Source organism: Barbus barbus (assembly GCF_936440315.1).
Source record: "Barbus barbus genome assembly, chromosome: 49".
Lineage (NCBI taxonomy): Eukaryota > Metazoa > Chordata > Actinopteri > Cypriniformes > Cyprinidae > Barbus > Barbus barbus.
In genome coordinates, this window is record NC_136727.1 from 2,039,330 (window position 1) to 2,064,965 (window position 25,636).

The 25,636-nt window shown below is 36.5% G+C and overlaps 1 protein-coding gene across 1 annotated transcript in view; it reads right to left on the bottom strand.

Annotated features, from left to right (window-relative positions):
- The window catches only part of LOC306867644 (receptor-type tyrosine-protein phosphatase S-like), a 166,258-nt gene that overhangs the window by 87,112 nt on the left and 53,510 nt on the right, over positions 1 to 25,636 (bottom strand). The window contains exons 3-5 of the mRNA XM_079413433.1: positions 22,816 to 22,961; positions 21,631 to 21,772; positions 3,888 to 4,076 (exon numbers count right to left, since the gene is read on the bottom strand). Coding sequence (XP_079269559.1) covers positions 3,888 to 4,076; positions 21,631 to 21,772; positions 22,816 to 22,961 — 477 coding nt within the window. The remainder of the gene's footprint in view (positions 1 to 3,887; positions 4,077 to 21,630; positions 21,773 to 22,815; positions 22,962 to 25,636) is intronic.

The window sequence follows — 25,636 nt, forward strand, 5'->3', positions numbered from 1 at the left end:
TCTCATCAGCATAAATCCCTCCAGGACGGAAGAGCGAAGAAATGTCCCGTCAACGCTTTACCTCCTTAATGCACAAAAACACACTTCAACTGGTCTAAGCTGGACTTCCAGACTGAAAAGAGTCCAAAACCCTATTAAAACCAGCTCATTAAGGCTACAGAATAATGTTAATAATAGCCAAATAAACATATGAGACCACAAAAATAGTATAAATACAAATAATATAAAACATACGTAAAATGAATATAAATACTATAAGTATATAAATTGTACTTAATATATAAATAGATAGTTCAAATATTTAAAAATATTGCTAATATATAATTTAATATAAAAATTTAAATATGTAAAAGAATCTATAGCGTTTTTACGCTGATATTAATCAGCAAAACAATACAGTACATTATAAGTAATATTAATTAGCAGAAATATTTAGACACATATCTAACACACATATATTTTAATTTACTAAAAAGACTATATATTAATAATAGTGCTAAAATATAATTGCACACACAACATAATAATAATAATAATATTATCGTTCAAATTATTGCCTTAAATGTATATTTAAATATATGTACCTCTAAGACACTCATATGCTTTACTTAAAATAATATTTTAATAATATTATTAAAATCTATTAATGACAAAATAAAAACAACTATTATTTTAAATATATTTAAAAATATTATTATTATTATTATTATTGTTCAAATATTTATGTAATAAAGTAAATATTTGAATAATAAATATTATATTTATCAATATGTATTTAAAAGAATAGTTATATAATTTTTACATAAACAGATTATAGCTGAATGGATTCCTGATGAACAGAAGCGACCGCTGCCCTTCATTACAGAAGTAAACTGTCTTCTGAAGGCGTTTGATGTTGACTTCACCTGTTGAGCACATGCAGTAAGGAGGATGTGTGTTTGCTCTGAGTATCTCAGGCTGGGCCGTGAGGCTCCAAGGCCCCGGCGGCTCCTGCTCAGATGATAGATATGTGATTGTGACGGAGCCGAGCATGGGTGTGTCCGGTGGTCAGCAGCGCAACCGCAAACTCCGGAGCTCTGAAACCCTAATCTCTTCTTCTTCTGTTTTATAAGCATCTGAATATTTGTGGATTCTCTGGAGAGCTTGAGAGCTGCATGTGAACGGAGAATACTAGTAAATCCACACACGCACTTTCTGCAGTGTGTCATCCTCTAAAGCTTGAGAGAAACAGGGAATCATTTCATGTTAGTGGGCAAGGAGAAGAGAAAGAAATACGGAGGGTACAGACAGACGTTCAAGGGAAAGGAGAGGGGAGGACATGCATTTTAAAACCAAGTTAAAATGCCATCTGCTTCAGGGACACGAGGAAGCTTGCGCGCTCGCTGAGACACTTACCAATCGCTTCTGGAAATGATAACACACAAAAAAAGAAGCAGAAAGGAAGAACAAAACAGCACATTTAGGGTCGGGTTCACTGCAGTCGTGCACCCTGAAATCAAGAGAGTTTAGTGCGGAAGACCCCTTTGCAGGACGACAGACTTTAAGCCGTTTTATGAGCACGTTTAATGATATTAGAGACTAGATTATGAGGGAATCTCACAAAACCGGTCAAGAACATTTCCAGGATTCAACATTTGCAAACATCTAAATGAATAAGGAGATTTTAATACTTTCATTTACTGTACATCATTTTTTTTTTAATAATTTAAATAGCACAAATTAAATATTTAATTGAAATAAGCATAAATTAAAGTTCAATACAAGTACAACAAATCTAAACTTCTCTTTAAATAATATTATTAATATATAATTTAATTAGTGCTGTTTAATCACATCCAAAATAAAAGATTTGTTTATATAATATATGTGTGTGTACTGTGAATATTTATTATGTATATATAAATACACACACATACAGTATAAATTTTGTAAATATTTTCATGCATTTACATGAAATATTGTATTTATTGTCAAATAATTTATATATATGTATTTAATATATAAACATAATATTTTTTCTTAAATATTTACATGCATGTGTATTTATATATACATAATACACACACATATATTATGTAAACAAAAACTTTTATTTTGGATGCAATTAATCACGATTAATAATTTGACAGCACTAAATTTAATATATATTAAATGTAAAATAATAATTCAAGTGTAATTCAAAAAGAACACTTATTTGATAATAATTTTACATAATGGTTAATTACATAATTATATAATCAATTTGATTAATTTAAGATAATTAATTGAAATAATTACAAATACAATATTTAATATAAATAAGCAGAAATTAAAGATCAGTGCAAGTACAATAAATATAAACTTACATCATAAATAAATACTTAATATTAAATTTATAAACAAGTAATAAGTAATATAATTTAAGACATATCTCCTCTTTAAATTTGCTTCTCTGTAGTGAAATACTACCTGAACATGCTCTTGACAAGTTTTGTGACTTTTAGAGTTTGAAAACTGGTTTTATCACATTGATTAAAACTAATATGTTATGTATAGTTAGAATCAGGCGTATGTTTTATATATAGTGTGTCAAACTAATTGCCCTTGGTAAAACAATTATTGCCTTAAGAAATACATTACCATCTTGAGAGATTTAGAAAACGTTGGCATATTTAATTACCAATTAGACACGCCAAACAAATATTACTAAAAGCATTTAGATAAGTCATTAACACACAAATTGAATTAAGACCATGATTATAGCTCATTTGTACACGCTGTATGCTGTGCATACTGAATTTAGTTTGTCTAATTAGTAGTACGTTAATTATCGATGGCAAGTCAATGTTGTGCATGTGAATGCGGAAATGCCACTAGAAACCTGCTTTAGTTGAAACAGAGACAGAGACATCACAAACAAGACAACGGAGAGCGAGGCACAACAACATGTAAGACCCACTCACACAGTGACAAAAACACAGACAGAGGGAGGACAGGCTGCTAAACTTTTAGCGCTGCTTCGTCAAACTGTAGGCTAACATGAGCATTTTCAGAAATACACATTCCCAAAGTCCCTTAAATTTGTCTGATTAATGTGTATGTCTGTCAGCAGGGCAGAGAAATTAGCTTGCTAAATGAGCTATGAACGCTAACCTTGCGGCTAGTGACATCGCTAATGGAAGCTAAAAGGACTGACTGTTTGGGAAAGGCCCAACACGCTGCACAATAATCTGGCTTCTTGTCCTCAACTAGAGAAGTCAAAGGCATTTGTGTTCCTGTACCACTGCCAATGGCGTCACAGAGGCCTGTGATACCCCCTCGGCGAGTCTGGGTCGTCCATTAACACGGCGCAAAACAAAGCACTCAAGTCTAGCATAAGCGAGAGCAGATGTAGCCGCTCACCGCCAAACCACTTTGCTTGAATCTGAAACGTTATTTTGAAAATGCCATGATGGATCGTGCAAAGGGAAACTCTGGGTAAGCGAGTTCAGGTCAAGGGTTGCCAGCTGAGTATCTGCTGCCCATACTGATTTACGTCAACAGCTCCGAAAACAAATGCAACCCGATAGATTTTACTTTTCTCTGTTGCTGACGAATCACTGACCCACAACGGTGGCCTTGGGGCGACTGGAGCGCTAGACTTAATGAGATATATAATTAGACTGTTTTACTGGGTCTTTCAATAAAGTTTCATTAGCCTAAACCAGACATTAATCATACGCTTGCCACAAAATCTGGACTAAGCTCCTCTGACACAGTTCATTAAAAGTCATTATCCTTCCATTTCAGCTTCCCTAGCAACTAACTCTGTGGGTGGTTGTTTTGGAAGAGCGCAGGGTACCTACAATCACTGATACAGAAGCAGAAGAACATTAGCAGTAGGGCTTAAGCACATTGGTTCGTCTTACCCGATCTGAGTTGTTTGATTCGTCCGTTACTTGTGCTGGGGTCGATGGGAAGGAAGTCTTTGAACCAGGTGATTTCCGGGTCGGGGTTACCACTGGCGGCACAAAGCATGGTAGCCGTGCGCGTGCGCTCCACCACCTTCAGCTGTGGGCCCATGTCGATGTTGGGGAAGCCAGCAGGAAGTAGGTCCTCTATAGGAGAGAACATAGCAAAGTTTAGAGACAAGCAGTGGACCGTTAGATACCAGTTACGTACTCAAACGTTCTAATTAAGCAAGTTTCTGGAAGTTGGCCAAGAATAAGCAAGTAGGCCCTCTATAGGGAAGAACTTAACTTAAGCGTAGTTTTAGTAACTAGCCAGCAGGGTCATTCCTAGAGAACCAATTTCTCCCTTGGGCCGATTTCCTGGTTGCATTCGTCTTTATGACAGCGACGTCTTTATCCACGGCATTGACAAACCTCAAAAAACCATCAATGGACGCCATGTTCGGAGCTGTTTTTGTTGTGTGTCGTGGGTTTCATGACAATGGAGATGTCATGTATATGCACAGTTTGTGCAATTGAGCATGAAAATCTGACAAAATCTCTTCGAGGCTGAGAAAAGAACAATGCTGCAGACATGCTGTTATTATCGTTGTTTTTCATGTTCGTGGAATAAATAGTTTTACACTGCTTTTTAAAAATGCTGGGTAGCTGGTGTTTCGTATGCGTTTGGCCAATCAGCATACACTATTGTAGACCCTACTCTGAAGTAGGAGCTAATTTAGTTCCCCTAAACAGAGTTCCTAGAACTAAATACATTCCTTGTTCCTGTGGTACGAACAGGCCAAAAAGAACCATGGAAAGGTTCCTCCGGTGCGAAAGCACCTTTAGAGAACTTTAAAGATGAGCAAAGAACATTCAGATGATGATAACCTACTTGAAAGTTTCTACTAAGCTAAGCTTCTGCAAGAACAAACTTGGCCTAGAATGAACAAGTAGGCCCTCTGTTGGGGTGATCATATAGAACAGGCATTTCCAAACTCCCGTGTCCTGCAGAGAATTAGCTCCAACTTGCATCAACACACCTGCTTGTAAGTTTATAGCATGCCTAGGTAAGGCCTTGATTAGCTGGTTCGGGTGTGTTTAATTGGGGTTAGTGCTAAACTCTGCAGGACCAAGTTTGGAAACCCCTGATATAGTTTAAAGATGAGCAATGGATATGCAGATGGCAATAACGTACTCAAAAGTTGCTATGAAGAAAGTTTCTGCAAGAACTATCTTGGCCTGGAATAAACAAGTAGGCTCTCTGTTAGGGTGGACATATAGAAGTTTAAAGGCGAGCAGTGGATATTCAGATGCTAATAACCTACTCAAAAGTTGCCAAGAAGCAAGTTTCTGGACAAACCAACTTGGCCTGGAATGAGCAAGTAGCCAAGTCTGGTTTGGCTAGGACCTGTTTCCCTTCAGGGACACTCAAGGGGACTTGCTGAGAGATAATCAAACATTATCATAGCAAAGCACACACTGAGCTGTTGCTCACACCGTCATACATATCATTCGAGTCCTACAGATCCGAGTCTACATCACTAGCGACAGAGCCGTTTAATCGGGGCAAGCACTGGTGACATTTCACCTCCGGTTCCTCCATAGTTGTTTACGGCACTGAGTCGATTTGAAGAGACAGCTGACACACAAACACACAATAGATTTTGACAATTCAGCCCTCTTGCTCTTCAACAGAATCCAGTGTGGCTGATGCCTGCTGCTGTAGGCCAACACAAGCCTTCACACTCTTCATTGGATCTGTTGTAAAGAAAATGACGGATAAGGCGGAAGGAAAACCTCTCACTTCTTTGACCTGATGTGACTCACATGCTGGCAGAGAAAAGCAGACACCGTAGACCGTGCCAATGGGCACAGGTCAGGCTCTAAGTGTGAAGGTCACATCCTGCGAACCCTCTGAGAGTCACAAAGGTGTGCCAAGGCTCATGAAATTACAAGAAACCCAAGTAGTGCACCTAGTACCGGAAACTGTTGTTTTTACACAGCCTTGACACCAAGAGAAAGGATTTGAGCCAATGTTTTGTGCAGTGACCTTTCATTTCCATGTTCAATTATTCAGTGTTGGCGGGGGAAGCACTATGGCTGCCTATCGATTATTAACTAGTGGAGATGGGATGTTTAAATGTTCCAGCTTGGGGGAAAGGATAGCACACAGGTACTTGTCCTTCCAAAATCAGCGCTCTGTGTTTACTGTAACTGTGATCAATGGCCGGATTATCCATGCTGTGACACCAGAATAGGATTTCTGCAAAGCACACAAATTAAGCCTTTAACACAAGATGAGTAATTTGATTTGAGCTTAATTAATGGCGGCAAGTGCTGGGGAGTTTGGACTGGTGGTGGGCGAGTGAGAACAGCGAACAGTGTCACTGATAGAAATGTCAAAGTAATGCAAATTCTATTATAGTGTCGGTGAAAGAGGTCGAGACAACTGCAGGCATATGAATGCAAATGGAAAGAGTGTCTATATTGTCACCGGGATGCAACAACTGACCTGGAATCATCCACTAGGAGAGGCTCACCACAAGCACTCCAAAGTAAAGATGTCCTCTTCGGGTAATAGTAATGGAGAAGGGCTAGAAATAGAATTTGCCTTGCAGATGTACTCTTCCAATGCACAAATTATTTCAAATTAGTTCAGGGTCAGTTGCTCTGGTAAATTATGAAGGAAATCAGACATATCCGTGCCAAGAGTCCTTAGTTCTGTCCTGCCTGGCTTGTATTCATGGTGAAAAAGCCCTGCAGTTACAATTCTAGCATTCCCCACCAACCTGATCACATGATTAGATGGCTATTTTCTCCACAACAGCTTTTTGATACTGTCACAACCAGTCGATTTACAATTAGGCTTGAGGTCTGAGGTTCTTGCTATACCTCCCTAGCACTAGCCTTGCATGTTGTACCCCAAACAACAATTGAAAGGCTTTCAAATAGATGCCCATTAGACAAAAACGCAGCTTTTCCTCCATGCATTTCAAGTGCTTTTTTGTTCTGCACTTTGCAGAGGGCTAATTCTACCCCATAATTCCTTAAAATAAGAACTGGAATGCAATTACAGGCCTCGTGCTGGGTTTATATCTGGGCGGCTCTGAAGGCTGCCCCTGGCCTGACTAAGGGGCTGTTAAGCCACAATGATAACGATGCTATTATGATGATCAGCATAGCGGGCTGAGTGCGCCGGCCACTTTAGCCAACAGCTGCGCTTTCACCGATTCAACAGGGCACTGAAGTCGTCCCGAAACATCCAAAACCTTCAATCCGTTAGCTTTGACATGGGCTTTTACGCCCGCTGTTATTATCTGTAATTGTGTTTAATTGTAGCTTGTGATTTAATGGCATTACGCAAGTGACAGGTGCAAAGCCTCTTAACCTGAGTGGTCAGTTGGATTTGCAGATGTGCATCCATGGTAATAAGCAAATGAGTTTTGATCGATTTATGATGATCTCTGAAGCTCATTATCTGTCCAGATTAAAAGTAAAATGACTATTGCAGCCTGTACACCATAATAAATATGCAATATGTATATACAGCTGCTGGTTTTTCTCTTGGAATACAACCGTTGTGACAAATAAAAGACCAATTACTATGTACACTACTAAGACTGGGTTTGTTTGAGACCTAGCATTTGCCACTGGGTGTCCATAAGCAAATTAGTTCTAGTTGATTTATGATGATGTCTGAAGCTCATTACCCGTGCAGGTGTAATATTTCATATCACAGATTAAAAGTAAAATGGCTATTGCAGCTTGTACATCAAAATAAATAGGTAATATACACACAACTGCTGCCTTCTGCCAGGACCGTGGCATTCTTGTTAACAGCTTTTTCAACCAGAGACACATTTCATAATTACACAAAGCATTCTTTGATAAGCGTGCCTTTTTAAAAACTGCTCTCCAGCAAACACTTTCCTGCTGATAAAAGTCTCAGGGGCGGTATCAAATTCCGCAGACGTATCCTCCCATGTATTGGCTATTTTATTATTTTCACTTACAGAAATTATTTAATTTCATCAGTTCCTTAATCAGGTTAACTGATTAGCTCTCGCCACAGCCAGAGATGGCTTTAGAAGCACGTTAATATTACCCAGAACTCGGCGAGGGTTGGGGAGCCAAAGAGAGAAAAATGGGTTACAAATCGCACAACGGGAAGAGGAAGACGCGCTTTTTAAACTAAGACGACATTTAACTAATCTGTCGCCCCAGCTGTTTGGATTTGAGAAGTGGTCAATTTAATTTCCTGCGCTCCAAAAACAGCTCAATTTGCATACCAGGAAGTGCACGGACGGGAGTTTGCACGCTTACTTGATTAAGTCTGGGAGAGTCACCGGTCACGGCGCTTTGGGTTCGGCTGGCCTGTCACGTCAAACACTGTGCCGTCAGCATGGGCTGCTGCACAGGAGACAGCGACACGAGTGCAGGGAAACGAATAATGGACTGGGCGCGGAGAGGGAGAGAGAGAGAGAGAGAGAGAGAGAGAGGGCTGCAGGGTGGAGGAGGAACCACATAATGCTCCATTAAGGAGTGTGAATCCCATTTCTGCCTGTCCAGATACACTATCACAGTCCAGCTTCTGCGCTCGGCAACCTGCCTAGTGCTATACGCCAATTGGTATGCCTTAAGTTCGCTACAGGATCAAGGACGCCGTCTCTGACCATCCCAATTTCAAGAAGTTTCTTAAACTAGAGCAGATAAATGTAAAGCCTTGGGCATTTCATTGGAGAAAATCATTTATTTATTTAATATAAAATACATTTATATATATATTTTTTAATGTATATAGTCATACAATGATAAAAAATATTATTTATTAACTTTAATTTATAATTACTTTATTTTTATTTAAATTCCCACAACAGACCAAGTCACTGTTTACCAGCAAATCCTCTCAGCGGCGACTCTTCAGGAGCAGAGCTATTTACATTAGCATTTCAAATCCTAAAACATGGGGCTGACTGCTGGATTTCCATCAGCATCGGTGAAGCTCGGGATTTCACACAAATTATGGTAATTCACAACCCCAGTCTTAATTATCGCCTCTGTTCTAATAGGACCCAACAGATTCGCAGCTACTGCTGGTGTGTTTGTGTTTTACTAAAGCCTGAAGCCACAAATGGCTGATTTTACCGCTTATAGAACCAAATAAAAGTCTACGTATAATGGTACAAAAGACAAAATATTATGTATAATATTAAAACTAATAAAATATATCAGAAAGACTACTAAAACTATAAACAATAACAGTAAAATAAAACTAAAAATAAGGCAAAATATTATGTATTATGCTATAGATAAGACCAAATATAATGCACAATGCTAAATATAAACCAAATATCAATATAAGCACAAATATAATGTATAATACTAAAAATAAAACAAAATGGCATAATAATAATCATAAGCCCAATTATCTCCTAAAATATGAAATACAAGCCAAAATATATTGTATGATACTAAAAACAGAGCTAATCATTCTCTAATATAAAACATAAACACAACATTAAAAAAAAAAATACTAAATATAATCCCAAATATCATGCAGAACATTAAACACAAGCCTAAAATTACATAGTATTTAGGCTTATGTTTGGTTTATTAAGTATAATACAAAAAAATTATCGCAAATATCATGCATAATACTAAATACAAGCTTAAAAATAATTTAAAATACTAAACATTGACCCAAATATTATGCGTGATATAAAAATAAACCTAAATATAATGGCTATTGCTAAATAAGTATTAATATAAAATACTAAACATAAGCCCAATTATCATGTTTAATACTAAAAATAAGGGCAAATTTCACTTAAGACAAAAGAAACCCAAACATCATATAAAATACTAAATAAAAGCCCAAATATAATCAAATAAAATATAAAAATACTAAATATCATGCATAATATTAAAAACGTCCTAGAAAATAGTAACTATAGGGCCAAATATCACATATAATACTAAAAATAAACTCATAACCTAATTAAAAAAACATAACCTAATTATCATGCATAATACTAAATACAAGCCTAAATATCATATGAAATATTAAATACGAGCCCAAATATTATGTACGATACAAAAATAAACCTAAATATAATGCATAATACTAAATAAGTCTTAATATAATATATAATACTAAATAAAAGCCCAAATATAATCATATAAAATACCAAATATAAGCCTAAAAGTCATGCATGATATTAAATAAGTCTTAGAAAATAGAAAGGAGTAAATATAAACCCATCTATCATGTATAATACTAAAAGCAAGCGCAAACATCATGTTTAATACAACCCCCAAAATCACAATCATATAAAATAGCAAATATGAGCACAAATATCATAGAAAATAGTAAATATATGCCTAAACAGCATATAACATACTAATTATAAGCCCAAATATGATGCATAATACTAAAAAGAAGGCCAAATATTATGTTAAATACTAAATATAAAGCTTATGAACAATAGGCATCACTTAATAGTTTACTTTTAAAACATAATTTCGTTATGTAATGCAGAACAGAACTGTGTTTAGGTCGCATGGCTCGGTGGGACGCTGCACTATTAGACCGAGTCCAGCTGCTTCTGTCAAGCTGATTTATCAGCACCTGAGGAGCTGATCGGAGACCGACTCGCTAGAGTACAGTATCATTGACCCGGGATCGAGTCCTCAATGAAAGACGAGGGAAACAGCCATCCTGCGTTTATTTATCTGCTCCGGGAGACCATCAGGCCGCTGCACACACCGAGCACAACGTCAATGAAGTCATTTCCTGCTTCGCCGTCATTAGTAACACGTAACGGGAAATCTTCAAGTAAAACCCTGAATGTACTAGTGTGCTTTTCCTTCAAAATAAGGCCCTGATAAATGAGACGTTGGAGGGTGATACACTGATAATGCCACTGTCTGCTGTGTGATGACGATCAGAAGAAAGGGAAACTCCTTCTGCTAAAAAACACAAACACCTCTGTTCATAAAACAACCAACTAACCCTCAAACAAACACACACACACACACAAATAAAATTAAAAACCAGAGACTGTACTTCAATTAAGAATGACTAAATAAATAAATATACATTTTTGCTAATATACTTTAAATACATAGTAAAAAGTAATTTATTTATTTATTAATTTACAATTTATTTGAAGTACATTTGCTAATATTTTTATGGTAAGTCTCAATATTCTTACAATATTTATTAAATTATAATTTTTTAAATGCATATTAAGTAAATTTTAGAATAATATACCATTCTTTAAAAATTATTTGCATTCATTTATATACAGTTCTAAATGTTATATATATATATATATATATATATATATATATATATATATATATATATATATATATATATATATATATATATATATATATATATATATATATATATATATATATATATGCACATTTAGAAAAAGTAGCTTTTTTTTACAATAAATAAAAATAATCGTTAAATTATAATTTTTTCTACATGTACATTAATCACATTTACAAAAATGTGTATGTTAGATAAATACATTTATACTTTATAAAGTACATTAAGCATATTTAGGAAAAAATATTTAAAATAAAAAAACATGTACTTAAATTACAAAAAATATTTGTTAAATTCTAAATGTTTTTCTACATGCAAATTAAATATTTACAAAAAAGTGTTCACCTTTTAAAATAAATTAAAAAATAAAAAATATGCACATATGTAAATAAATAAATAAATAAAATTGAGAACTTGTTTATCGTTTACTTTGTTTTTAAGTTCTGAATTTGCACTAAACAAACAAACAAACAAATAAACAAACAAACATCAAGCATATTTAAAAAAAAAAGAAAATGTACTTAACAAATTGCAAGTAAAAATTATTTTTGAATTCCAACTATTTTTCTACATGTAAATTAAACATTTACAAAAACGTTTTCACCTTTTCAAATAAATAGATAAATAAATAAGTAAATATGTACATACATATGTAAATAAATAAATAAATAAATGTCATTTAGAACTTAAAAGCAAGCTATTGTTTTTAAGTTCTGAATTTGTGGTAAATAAATAAATAAAGTAAACATAAACAAACAGTCTCCTCAAAAATGAGATAAAGGAAAATGCACCACAGCAAAACTGATGGGAAATACTTGCTGTATGACTGTAAATACGAGATGAAACCATGCAGAAGCTCTGCGCAAACATTAGTATTCTGTGCGCTTTTAGCCGAGCATCTAATTACAGCATCCACAGACTAAATGGCCCGACAAGAGGCTTTTTTGGGGAGGACAAATGGAAAAACGCCTTAATGGAGCCATTTTTATTATTGCACTTAATTACAAACGCAGCTTGGGAGGCGCCGGGACTGGAGGAAGTGAAACACCGAACAAAGAGCCTGCCAGACACCGGAGAGGAATAAGAAGCTTTCTGTGACTCATCCGTCCGTCCGACGGCTTCGGAGCGGGGCCTGAAGTTTGAGATGCAAACGAGAGCGCTGGAGGGAGCAGATGCTGGTTCTGCGTGGTGAAAAGCAGCGGTCTGAGCAAAGAGATGCCCTTTCTGACTCGCTCTGCTTTAAATATTAACAGCTGCTGCTGCTCAGTGTAGTTCAGACGCGGCAAGATAAGTAATCGAGTCAGACGTCGGCCGGAGAACATTCACATGCTGCGCTACAGGAGCGAGTCTTTATGATAGAGGAGCAGAATGACAAGATAGAGCATAAACATTGAGGTTTGAAGACCATTTGTTCAGTATGAATGTGATTAGGGCTGGCTGATGAAGACTAAAAGCATAATAATAATAATAATAATAGAAAAAATTTTGATCATAATTAATATTCTACAATTAAACAAGTGTTTTATGTTTTTCTTCAGCAGTTAGCAAATAAATAATTATCATTAATAATAATAATAAAAAGTAAATATTTTAAACAGCTGTTAATATAAAAATCAGTATGAAAAAATTAAGCTCATAGTTATTACTTTTTCCTATGCTGGTTTAAAAAAGCCAAATAATTTTCTATTTAATTAAAAATATATTTTTTTATTTAATATATTTTTTCAACATGCACAATAAAACATATTTTTTAAAAGGTAAGTAAATAAATAAATAAAATACCTTTTTTTAAATAAGTACATTTATTTGTAAATTAAAAATGTTTTTTTCTACATGCACTTCTAACATATTTATAATTGTTATAATTATAATTGTTTAAAAATAAATTAATACATTTCATGTACATTAAGTATAGTATTTAAAGAAATTAAGATTTCAAAATGACTTGCATATACAGCTTTAAAATGGCTAAATAAAGGCTCTACAGCAAAACAAAAATAAACAAAACAAACTATGAAAAAAAAACAAACAAACCAAAACAAAACCAACCAAAACAAACCAAACCACAGGAGAACAACTAGATCTAGGAACTAGATCTAGGAAAGTAGAAATTGAGAGCAACAAACGCAGAATAACTTGAATACTTCCATCTCTGAAAATGGCCTGAAGGACTCAAACCAACCTCAACGACTCTCTATCATCTCTCTCAGGATGAAGAGCCGTCCTCGAGGAGGCATTACTCGACTCAGCAGTGAAAGTTTCTGCTCCAGAGACGAGCGTTTGATGCTCTTCTGCGTCCCATCGCTCCCCGTGGCCAATCAGGCCTGATTGCGGCTCTACAGGTTCATAGGATCAAAGCAGCTTAAACTCCGGCTTCCTCTCTCCGAGTCGAAGCGAATCTCCCGGTTCCTCAAGGTGCTCCTTAAGCAACCTCATCAGCATCGTAAACAATCGCGAGTCGCGCAAACGTCTGATTGACAGCAGCACCGAGGATCAAACGCCGCCGTGATCTCAGAGCCGCATGGAGAAGTTTGATGCCGCACAAGCTTTTCCACGACTGTCAATTATCTCTGCGCGACAAACAGGAAGTGAGGGACTTGTCATCGTTAGCGCCGGCGGTAAACAGGAGTCGTCTGCGAGAACAGAGCGAGATCGAGTCCCAAAGCAGGGAGGCTATATAAAGAGAAGCCAGATACTAAAATAAAAATAATAAATACATATATGAGAATTGATTTTGTTTCTAAATAAATAAATAATCTGTAAATGGCAAATATTTTCCCAAGAAGTTTAAAATAAATAAATAAATATGTAACTTATAAATAGATAGACAGACAGACATGTAAATTGTAAATATTTTCCCTAGAAGTTTAAAATATATTTTCTAGATGTTTATTATACATAAATAGGTTAATAAATATTAATGTAAATTTTTTATATTTTCCCTAGATGTTCATAAAATAAAATAAATAAATATTTTCTCCTACATATTCATCAAGAATAAATATAAACAAATAAATAAAATAAATATATGATGAGTTTAAGTTTTTTTCCCTACATGTTTATCATGCAGATTTATGAAAAATGTTATCTTTAAAATATAACAAGGATGTATCTTTCTTAAAAATAAATAAAGTATTTTTTATTTCTACATTTTTAAACTTACATTAAGCATATTTACAATATTTCTTGTTAAATAAATATGAATAAATTACTAAATATTAAATACATTTCAACTATATATTTAGATTTTTAAATTAATTAATTAATAAAATTAAATAAATGGAAAATAAATGAAAAATGTTTATCACAAACAAAAAAATTATATTTCCAATATTAAATATATTTTCTTTATTTTAAATAAATATTAAATACAACATTAAAATATAAAATTTATTTTAAAGTAGCATTGACATTTTTAATTACAAATAAAAAAATATGCAGATTCTAAATATATTTCCTTCGTGTTCATCGTGAATAAATAAATACATACATCACTAGAGAATGAATGAATAATAAATGGATGAATAAATAAATACAATTTCTAAATATATTTAATTGAAAATAATTAAATAAATTAAAAAACGTCTGAAGTACATGTACAGTGAAAAAATTCTAGATGAATTTGAGCTTAAATAAACAAACATTTAGATGTTTAGATGACATTTACATGTTTTACTTTAGAGTTTTAAAAATAGCACCAAACAGGAAGGCTAACGGGAACGGCGCAAGATCGAGTCCCAAAGCAGGAAGGCTTTATAAACAGACGCCGGATACTAAACCACAGTCTTTCTTTCACAGAAAACGATAATGGATCGCGCGAATACACCGGTGACAGAGTCCATGCATTTTACCAGATCTTAACGCGGCTAAACAAGCGCATTATACACCAGGGAGCAGCTGAGTGCGCGGATGAGAATTGCTTTTGTTTATGAGAGGAGGAGAGTCATAATGCAGTGGGCAAATACAGCTGCGCGCGAGTAACACGCATCTAATCCAATCGCTGTCATCCGTCCGATCTTCATTACAACACAACTGAGAGAGAAAAGACTCAAGTCCAAGCTTCTCACTGTCATTCAGTGGAGGATGTAAACACCCATTAGAATACTATATTAAAAATCATTTCGCATTAAATCCAATAGGAATGGGAAAATTTCCCTTAAATGCAGTCAATATTTCTTCATGAAACATTCATACATTTTAGCTCATTTTGCCTTGACTACATTTTTTTAGACAACTGAAGTTTTACACTTTAGCTGAAAATAATGTGCAACATTATGAAAGATGTAAAAAAATGCTACTTAAAAAAATATCAAAATAGTACAAATAAAATGTCAATGTTTTGTCCATTTGCCATTATCCTTTTTGGATGGCAACTTATTATAGAGAAATAATAATAATAAAAAACAAAACCATTTAAATGACAAATTTTAAACTGATATAAGTCAATATTTCAAAGTCATATTTATATTTTCAAAATGAGTGACAATATATTCATAGCTTTTATTCATTAAAAAAAGCATTTTTATTTTATTTATTCAGTAACAGTTAAATTTAACTTCAATTAATTTTATTTTTAATTGTATATATATATGTAAAATGTCAATATTTACCCTGACTAAAATGCCATAAAAATTATTTAAATATTCCTGAATAAATAAAATAAAATACTATTTTAGTAAATAAAAATAATACATATATTGTGTAAGTAATTTAAAAAATATAGCCTAAATAACATAATACATTCAATACAATATAATATAATATAATAGATTAAATTATTAAACAATAGATTGATTATAACATGCTTTTACAAAACATTTTTCATGTTTTCTGTTAAAATGTTACTACAACAATGACATAACAGTACAATATGCATATTACACAAATACTGGAAAAAAACAAAGTCCGCTCCAAAACACACTAGCGCCACAGCTAATAACATGAAGCAGCGCTAGCCATCAGCCGTGTGTGTAACTGGACTCCGTGTGCTCTGCTAACATGGGCCAGCACTAATTACCGGCTCATATCGAGCGAACGCGGATCAGCCATAGACAGAGAGATTATTCGGAGAGGAGGATCAATAGACGGCCGGGGTTCACTGGACCTTAAAGACGCGACACACCGGACGCTAAAACAGCAGGCCCAGCTCTGGTTTATACACCGCGCGTCTCAATCGCAGACACATAGAGGAAAGTCGTGGCCTCCAGCGCACTAATGTTTTATAACGCACTTTTCCCTGCTGGACGCGGCATTTCCGCTTCACAATAAGATTCCAATTAAAAATAGAGTTCCTTTGGAATAGAGTGAACTATGACGGCACTTTGTAGGCGGATTGGCTGTTAGCAAGAAACTGGTTCCCTCCACAAAAAGCCAATAAGATTTTTCCATAGGCTTTTGGATTATCGCAAAAAATAAGATCTGTGTTTAATCATAGTTTATGAAATTTACACGTTTTGTCCATCAAGATAATCTTCACAAACTAATATAACTTTTATGAATTTTGAAGCCTAAAATAAAAGCGCCAGGACTAAAAAGCTAAACTTAGGCTATAAACGAACTACACCACCACAGTCGCTCGCTTTCAATGTCACCACCACCACTATACCGACAACTTTTTCAAACTTATTTTTAACGTGTTCAGAGAAAAGGATTTACTCTGTGAATGAACTTTAATCCACGTTACATGAACCGAAACTGGAATAAATACAAAACTAGAGCCAAACTAAAACTGAAATGAGATATTATAATAAATAGCCTAGTATGAATAAATGAAATAATCTTAACTAAAGGACATATGAAAGCACGTATTTCTGTACATTTCAATATAAGGTGCATTAAAAGTCAATAAATCCTTGATTAATATGAATATTCCAAAGACGTGTTACATTTCGGGGCAAAGCAAAACAACATTGTCAAACAACAATATAAAATGCGGGAAACTATTAATTGGTTATTCTACAATTAATTGAATTACAAATTATACTACAACTGGAAAATACTGTAAATTGATAAAGTGCTCGGCGTGATGACGTTGAATGTCTCCGACAGCGCCTGTAGTCTCATTTAGTAACTTGTTAGCAACCGTCTTTTTTAAGAAACGTAACAGTTTAAAAAAATCGAGAGTGGGGTGTAACTGGTGTGTTTTATGTCGTAGAATAAAACGTGAAAGTATCTTGAGCCTGTGTGAACCATGGACCTTATTTAAGGGATTTAACTCAAATCCCATTGAAAAAACCCATTGACTCTGGGACGATGGAAGCGGAAGTGCTAAAATGCTAACTCGCTTCCAGAAAGTGACATCATAGTTCCACCACTCTATTCTTCAGCTTTTAAGAACTGCCGGGTTCTCCGGTAGTGGGCGGAACTAATGCGCAAACAACAATCTCATTGGCTGGCGCTCACCTATCAGCAAATCAGTTCGAGCAAACGCACACAACATGATTAATATTCATGAACCCAGCAGCTCATTAATTGTTAGTGTGTTTGATGTTATTAGTAGCAGAATTCATAGTAGAATTATAAGTATTATTATTTTTCATTTTTTAATAGAAACTCTAAATGACAAACAATATTTTAAGCACCACCACCAGTCATAACTTCAGTTACAATGACAAAAATGCATTCATACATGGTTATTCTAATTACTAAAGTTCTATAATCATATAATGCTAATTTTTTATAATATCACATTATAACATAAGCTTTATATATAAATATTTGATATTCAATTAATACATTAATTTAATGTATTATAAATTATATTATTACTATTATTAAAATATTTATAATTAAATGGCAGTGGAAAAGGGGAAGTGAAGGGGAGAGACTTGCAGAAAGGAAGAAAGAGCTGTAGGAAAAGGAACAGAGATGGACGGCAAGATTACTCTGAGGATCAGAGACGATGGTATAGACTGAGCTGATTTCTGTACAGCAGCCCGTATCAAATCTGTGAGCCACAGAAACATGTGAGGCGGTGAGATTTCTTCAGAATAGATGAGCCAAGAATCGAACTCGGCTGTGTGGATCCACAAAGTGCTGAGCGTCTCTGATCAAAGGCAGCGACACTTCAGACCAGACGCCGAGAGAGAAAGGTGACATTAAGATTCCTCAAACTGAGCCTGAGTGGGACAAACGAGTCAGGGACGAATTTGGAAATGGCAGCGCGAAAGCTGTGAATTAAAAAAAAACCTAATAAAAGGGGTTCGGCGGCAAGCGCCGGGGTCAGAACAGTCCAATTAAAACCACACGAGGAGCGGCAGAACAAACGCGGCTCGTCCTGCAGGGTAGCAGCCAATTAAACGCATATGATCAAACGGCATGGGCTGCGGTGAGATCATTCTCTCTGGCGCTCGGCACTGCTAACGAGTTCCTGCGCCTAGAGTTTGGAGGAGGAAGGGTCATGCCGTGAACTCTGGAAGCAAAGGATGAGATTAGAGATGAGAAGTAATGAAGACAGCAAGGCAAACTGACAAAGAGATAAGAATACTGTATACTTAGGCTTCTACCTTCTAATAAAGCACTGATTTAGGACATTCTTCATAGGCAGCAACTCAAATGCAGCTCCTCACACAAGAGACCCAACTCCCAACTGACTACAATTAAGTTCTCCTTTAGCATGTTGCTAACAGCACAACACTCTAATAGGCAAAAAATACATAGCACACACAATTATGACGTAAAATAGAGTACTTGCAACCCTAGGCCTAACTGCTTTGTATCAATTTTATCCATCCACAAAAGATGACACGAGTTTCCTGCTAACTAAGCTAAACTAACAGCACAACACTGTAATAAGCATCAACATACATAACACACCACTATTAGCTTAAATAGTGCACTTGCAGCATTAAACCTAATGGATTACAAGTTTTTCGCCAACATGTTGCTAAGCTAACAGCACAACACTCTGATAAGCTTAGAAATACCTAGTAAACAAACATATGTAAAATATTACACTTGTAACCCTAAACCTAACATCTTGATCAGTTTTATTAATCCACAACAGATTGCGAGAGCTTTTTGGTTAACAGGTTTCTAAGCTAACAGCACAACACTCTGCTAAGCATAAAAATACATCAATATTAGCTAAAATAGTGCATTGTAACCCTGTGCGCCTAACTACTTTGCATCAATTTTATCCATCCACAAAATATGACATGAGTTTCCTGCTAACTAAGCTAAGTTAATAGCACAATACTCTAATAAGCATCAAAATACATAGCACACACAATTGTGGTAAAATAGCACACTTAAATGGCCTTAAACCTTACTAACAAATTACAAGAGTTTTTGGCTAAAATGTTGCTAAGCTAACAGCACAACACTATAATGAGCTTAAAAATACCCACAAAAACATGTTAGGTAAAATAGTGCACTTGTAACTCTAAACATAGCATTTTTCTCAGTTTTATCAATCCATTCATTTGCAATCTTGTATTGGATTTCCTTATCCACATAATATAGCCTGCACTACTGCTTAAACTAAGCAATTTTTACACAAGCCTTCACATCTGGCGTTAGCCTATGACGTTGTCTAAAAAACAGAAGGAATTGGAAAAGAGTTAATGTTCCGGGAAGGTGGTCTGACACCTTTGGATTTTGGGTTGCACGATGCCAAACCTATAGCTGTGCGATCCAGCGTTCCCCCTCTGATCTTTTGTTGGCCAGCACTCTGAACCCAGCACTCTCACAGCGTGACCAGGGGCAAGCTAAGGTCAGACACACCTGAATGTGTAAAGAAGCGTGCGAGCGTCTGACACCTCGCAGGAAGCAAGCAGATGGCGAAACCTGGGCTGCTGTTGGTGTTGAATTCTATGAAGTGCGAGCTCTGGGTCGCTGGTGGACAAGACTGCCAAGAAGGGCTGAAAGCCAGGGTCAGAATGAAAAGAAAAATAGCAAGGCTACAAGAGAAAGCGGAGGAGGGGAAGCGAGGGTTCGCTGCCCATAGTGACATGGAGGAGAAGCAGCAGCGACGGCTGCAGGTGTCTTCGCCTCGGTTTTCTCCGAGACTCCTCCAAGGACTCTCAGAGGACTCTGCGACACGGTGGAAAAGCAGATGGCACATCTTAAGCATTCTGCTCACCGCTCTTGTGGGCAGCCAGAAGGCAGCTAAAAACAAACCTAAGCCCCTGGAAAGAGCACCGGGAGATTTACAGCAAAGCCCTCCTGTGTTTTCTCTGCCACAGGCAGGCGGACACACCCTGAAGACGGCAAGGTGACTGGGTATTTAATGAAGTCACCAGCTTCAGAAGTTGGCCAGGGACAAAATGAAAGAAGAACCCGCTGGAGACCACAAATTGCAGCTGCAATGGTGGACAGTTTAATTGATTTTGATTGATGTCCACGCAGACGTTCTGGAGCAGAGGCGCTCTCCTCGGGGAGCGCGCGGACACGTGTCGTCCTTTGTACGAGTGTGTGTGGGGCTTGCTCTTCTGATAAGGTTCGATGTAAATGCGGGTCCACAGCAGATGGGGATGAGAGAGCGAAGGGGGGAGCAAACCGGGGGAGCAAACCCCCCCCCTAGTGCTACCGCCTGTGTTCCTTCCTGAGCCACATGGGTCTTGCCAAAGCCAGGATTTTCATGTAAAACTGGGCTGCCTACAAAAACCCTCGGCTTGGGTTCAGGCCCAGGAAGAAGCCTGCAGGCTGCCTGCTCCAGCGCTCGGCATTGACAAGGCAGATATCTAGACCTCAGCGCATGGGAAACAAACGGATAACTCGATGTTGAGGACGACAGAGGTTGTGCAATTGGCTAGGACAGATTTAGAGTTTTTGCCACAGTAAGATTTGGTCACATTCAAGTTAACCAGAGAATGCTGGTCAGTTTCTTTAAGGGTTTGTTGAAATGGTCCTGTAGGGCAGTGCTTCTCAACTCCAGTCTTGGGGACCCACCTCCCAGAATGTTTTAGATGTCTCACTAATTATAACATCTGATTGAACTAATCAGTTTGAATGGATACGCATCTAAAACATTCTGGGAGGTTGGTCTCGAGGACTAAAAGACAAACTTAAAGCAAGGGGATCCAATTAAACACACCTAAGCCAACTACTCAAGGTCTTCAGGATCACTACACTCTCAGAAAAAAAGGTACAAAAGCTGATACTGGAATGGTACCCTTATAAAAGGTATTAATATGTACCATTTAGATACAAATATGTACCTATAAGGTACTAATATGCACCTTTTGGGGGTAAGTAAGATAAAAGGGTGTACATGTTAAAAGGGTACCACTGCAGTGACAGATTTTGAAGTTATAAAAAACTTCCAGGCAGATGAACTTTACAGGACAGTGGCCCTCTAGGGGCAGGATTGGAAACCACTGACTTTAAGGGTTAGTTCGCAAAATATATTGTCGACCCATATGACTTTATTCTTACCTCTAATGATTGACAGCTTAGCTTGGACACTGATTTCGCCTTCGCTGTTCTCCGCCACACACTCATAGATGTTCTCGTCTCGAGGTGCCCGGAGAGGCTGGATCCTTAGGACGGCTCCCGCACCTTCGTCAAATTCTATTGTCTGTGTAAGAGGAAAGAGAGTCGGTATATTACACTGAAATGGTAAAATGTCATTAACACAGTAAAAATCTGGTCTGAAGGCACAACGCCTGTGAATTCAATCCTAGAATTGAGAGTTACCCATCCCAAGTGTCTCGAGAGCAAGGCACTTAATTCTTAGTTGCTCTAGGGGGAACGGTCTTGGTAAATGGCATGTAACTTCCCTGCTGCAAAGTTTTGGATCGATCAACCGGCATCCCCAACTTGTGACCCTTAACCCCAACCCTTCTCATGTTTACATCAATTAATTCTTATAAAAAATTGTTGTGCTGCTATTTTAAGGCGCCAATATGTCCTGCAACGTCTAGATGTTGCTGTGAGCTCAAATTATGCAAGAGAGTTAATTAGGCTCCTGCGGTGCTTTCGCATTTGATGTCATTGTAGCGAAACAGTCGCTAGAATCAATAGGGAATGACAAAGAGGAACGAGGCTCTTTGTAAGCCAGTGGCAAAACTCTCTTTCGCTTTTTGGGGGGGTGAGTTTTCAAGGCTACGATAATGAGAAGCAGTCCAGTGACGGCACACTCTCCTAAGTGTGTGCAGATCAATATCAAAGCAAAGCCTTCAGGGGAAATGAATTAATTCAAACCCCTCACGAAATGACTTTTAAATGCAACTAAGATGATAATTTAAGCATACTCTTGGGTTCACGCCGACGAGTGAATCGGATCCACCAATGTGTTTTTGTGTTGATAATTTTTTTTAGGGTCTTTCATCTTTGTTGAATAGTGACAGCATGGTTAAATGTGGAGCTACTTTTAATTAAGTTACACTAAACATTTATCAACACTACAGCTGCCAGCTGTGTTACGACAAAAGAACACAGCAAACAAGAAAGGAATATAAGACACAGGCTAAAACCCACAGAAGCTAGGATATGTATGCTACGTAAACACTTGGTATTGAACCGAATAACAGTTCCAGATGGCATTTTGTCACAAAAACCACAGGAGTGGCTGATTATTCAACTGATATATTGAATAAGTGCTAGCATGCAAAGTCTCACCTCGATGCGTTGAGAGTTCACCCTCTTTCCTTTCTTATTCCAGGTTACTCTTGGCTTGGGGTCACCTGTGGCTTGGCATACGAAGGATACGACACCTCCGGAGACGCCAATCATGTCGACAGGTACTTTTGTGAACCTGGGTGGAGCTAAAGAAAAAGAAAATTCACGATTAGCATTTAGATGTTTAGGCACCAAAACACCTTACATTCTGGCAGTCTGGTCAAAAGAGATAATGGCAGCTGATATCACTTCCTGTTCACACTGGGAATGCAAAGTCAAGTTAAACGCACTGCATTGTGGGAAAATAGCTTCTTGCAGTGTTTTTGTGCATTTTGATGAATTTAGCATATCATACATTCAACATAGAAATAAAATGTTCACTATATACTGCAGAAATAGTAAGAGTAGCATGCTGCTAGCAAGCTATAGTGAACAGTGAGTGCAGGTAAAGTGAAGCTAACCCAATTCATCACAAGGCCACTGTAACAGCAAATCAATTAAATTAAATTACCAAGTGATTGAACACACACCCACACACATGCAATTTAACATTTACTCGCAGCGCATTTGACCATAAATTGCGAGTGAGAGGACTACGACTGGAGTGGGCTAGTGACCCGTTCTGCTACGATAGAGATGTCGACAAGAAACAGGGGCTGCCGTGCGTCTGCGCAAATGGAAAGTGGCTGTTTTTCAGCGCGCCAGTAATTACACCAGAGACAACGTGCACGTCGACGACACTGAGTAATTTATTGGCCAATGAATAATAAAGTACCTGCGACTCTGCCTTGATTTGAAAGCCCCTTGTCAGGTGAAGCATCCAAAAGAAGACATGCCAGCTGTAAGCTAACGACATGCAGGACTGACAGTCGCTGACGATAGATCGTGACCTAGCTATTCCAGCTTCTGGAGAGCAGGAGCTGTCATCTTTTTTTCTACCATTACTGCTTGTTCTTTGTGGATTACGCTAGTTTTGGAAAATAAGAAATTGTCTTTTTTTTTTTTTTTTCCTCAGAACCCGGCACAGTTTGTTCTCGGCTCATCAAATTATCATGCTGTCTACCTCGACTCTTCTCGGCGGGCCTCTGCTGGCGCTCGCTTTTTTCTCTCCGCAGGGCAGTAGGTCAAGCTTGACACAACAAGACATGAGAAGAGGCTCCTCTAGGGGGAACATGCTAAAATCCAGAAAGCGCACAGATATGAGGAGATGATCAAACGGTCAGGCAAGCACGGCAAATTAATTATTAACCGCCCGTGGGCAGGCAGGCGAGCCCCTGAATCTCAGGGTGCGGATAAACACACTTGAAGCTAAGTTCCAGAGAGTGGAGAGGATGAAGCCCGAGGACTTTCTGCTTCATTCTGAAGTCATGAAAGCTCAACTTTCACAACACAAACGCACACAGGTTCGCCACTTTAGTTAGTATGAGTCATAATTGTTTGGTAGAGCAAAAACAAGACATCAAAAACACCATGGCTCTTTGAAGCGTGAGCCCGGTGGAACAGCTCCGGTGATATTTTCAGCATGTCCTTCTGTAGGAGATGGACACTGACATTTAAAAAAAAAAAATAATAAATAATAATAATAATTATTATTATTCTAATTTTAAGGATTTTCTGCATTGTGACATTGTTTTCATGACATTTCCCAACCATGAATCACCTATCTATCTATATCTATATCTACATGTATCTATATATATATATATATATATATATATATATATATATATATATTGGGGGGGAGGGGGGATTGGCTGACTTATTATAAAAAATAATAATAAAAAAAGATTTTGTGGTAATTAAAATTTACTCCTATATTGTGATATTATAGATATAATAAAAAGTAAATGTAATAATATAGAGTAAAATGTTATATAATAAAACATAAAATAAATAACAATTACATTTGTAAAACTGTATAAAATTTAAAAATTATAAAAAATTTAAATAATTTTCTGAAATAATAAATAAAATATTAAACTAAATAAAAATAGTTTGTCAAAAGGACCTGTGCTGGCTTTCGAAAAAAGAAGTTTGAAGCAGTTTTAAAATCTAGAAGTTGGATTGTTTAATAATTTTTAAGTACATTTTTAAATAATAAAATGTGTGTGTGTGTGTGTAAACAATAACAAAAATATATATATTAAAAATAATTTTAAGAATTTTATAAAATATTAAACTTAAAAATCTAAAATATTTGTTTAATAATAAATAAAATATTTAACGTTAATAAGAATACAAAAATAAATGTGACAAATTAATTATAGATTGGGCAAGAGCATGTTGTTAAGGACATGCATTTTTTCTTGTAGGTCTGTATGAATAATCATGAAAATAATCTTTGCGAATTAACTTCACAGTATATAATCAGATATATATCAGAAGTATGATATATGCATGACACAAATCTACTATTGGCATAAAAGATAGATCTAAATTGCTCATTCTTTCAGCCCTGGCTTTACATCTTCACACTGTAAACACTAAACTGAATGACCAAAGCAAGCAAAAGGCCAAAAGTCCTCAATCAATCATTCAAACAAGAGTCGGAAGAGTTGAGAAGGGCTAAAATGTGAAGGGTTACAGATCGACTTCAAGATGAAGGACAGAAAAACCAGCTGTGAGTGATGGATTGAGGTTATAGTTTAACCTCTGTGGTGTACTGTATGTAGCCCGAGGTCACACATTCCCGCCGGCGGCGTATTGCCACTTCACCCGTGACCATCAGCAGCCACACACAACGGCCTGCAGTGCGCTCGTATATGGATTTTCTGACAGCCGCGTCTGACGAGAGCTTGCGAGTGTAATAGAGAAGCTTTGA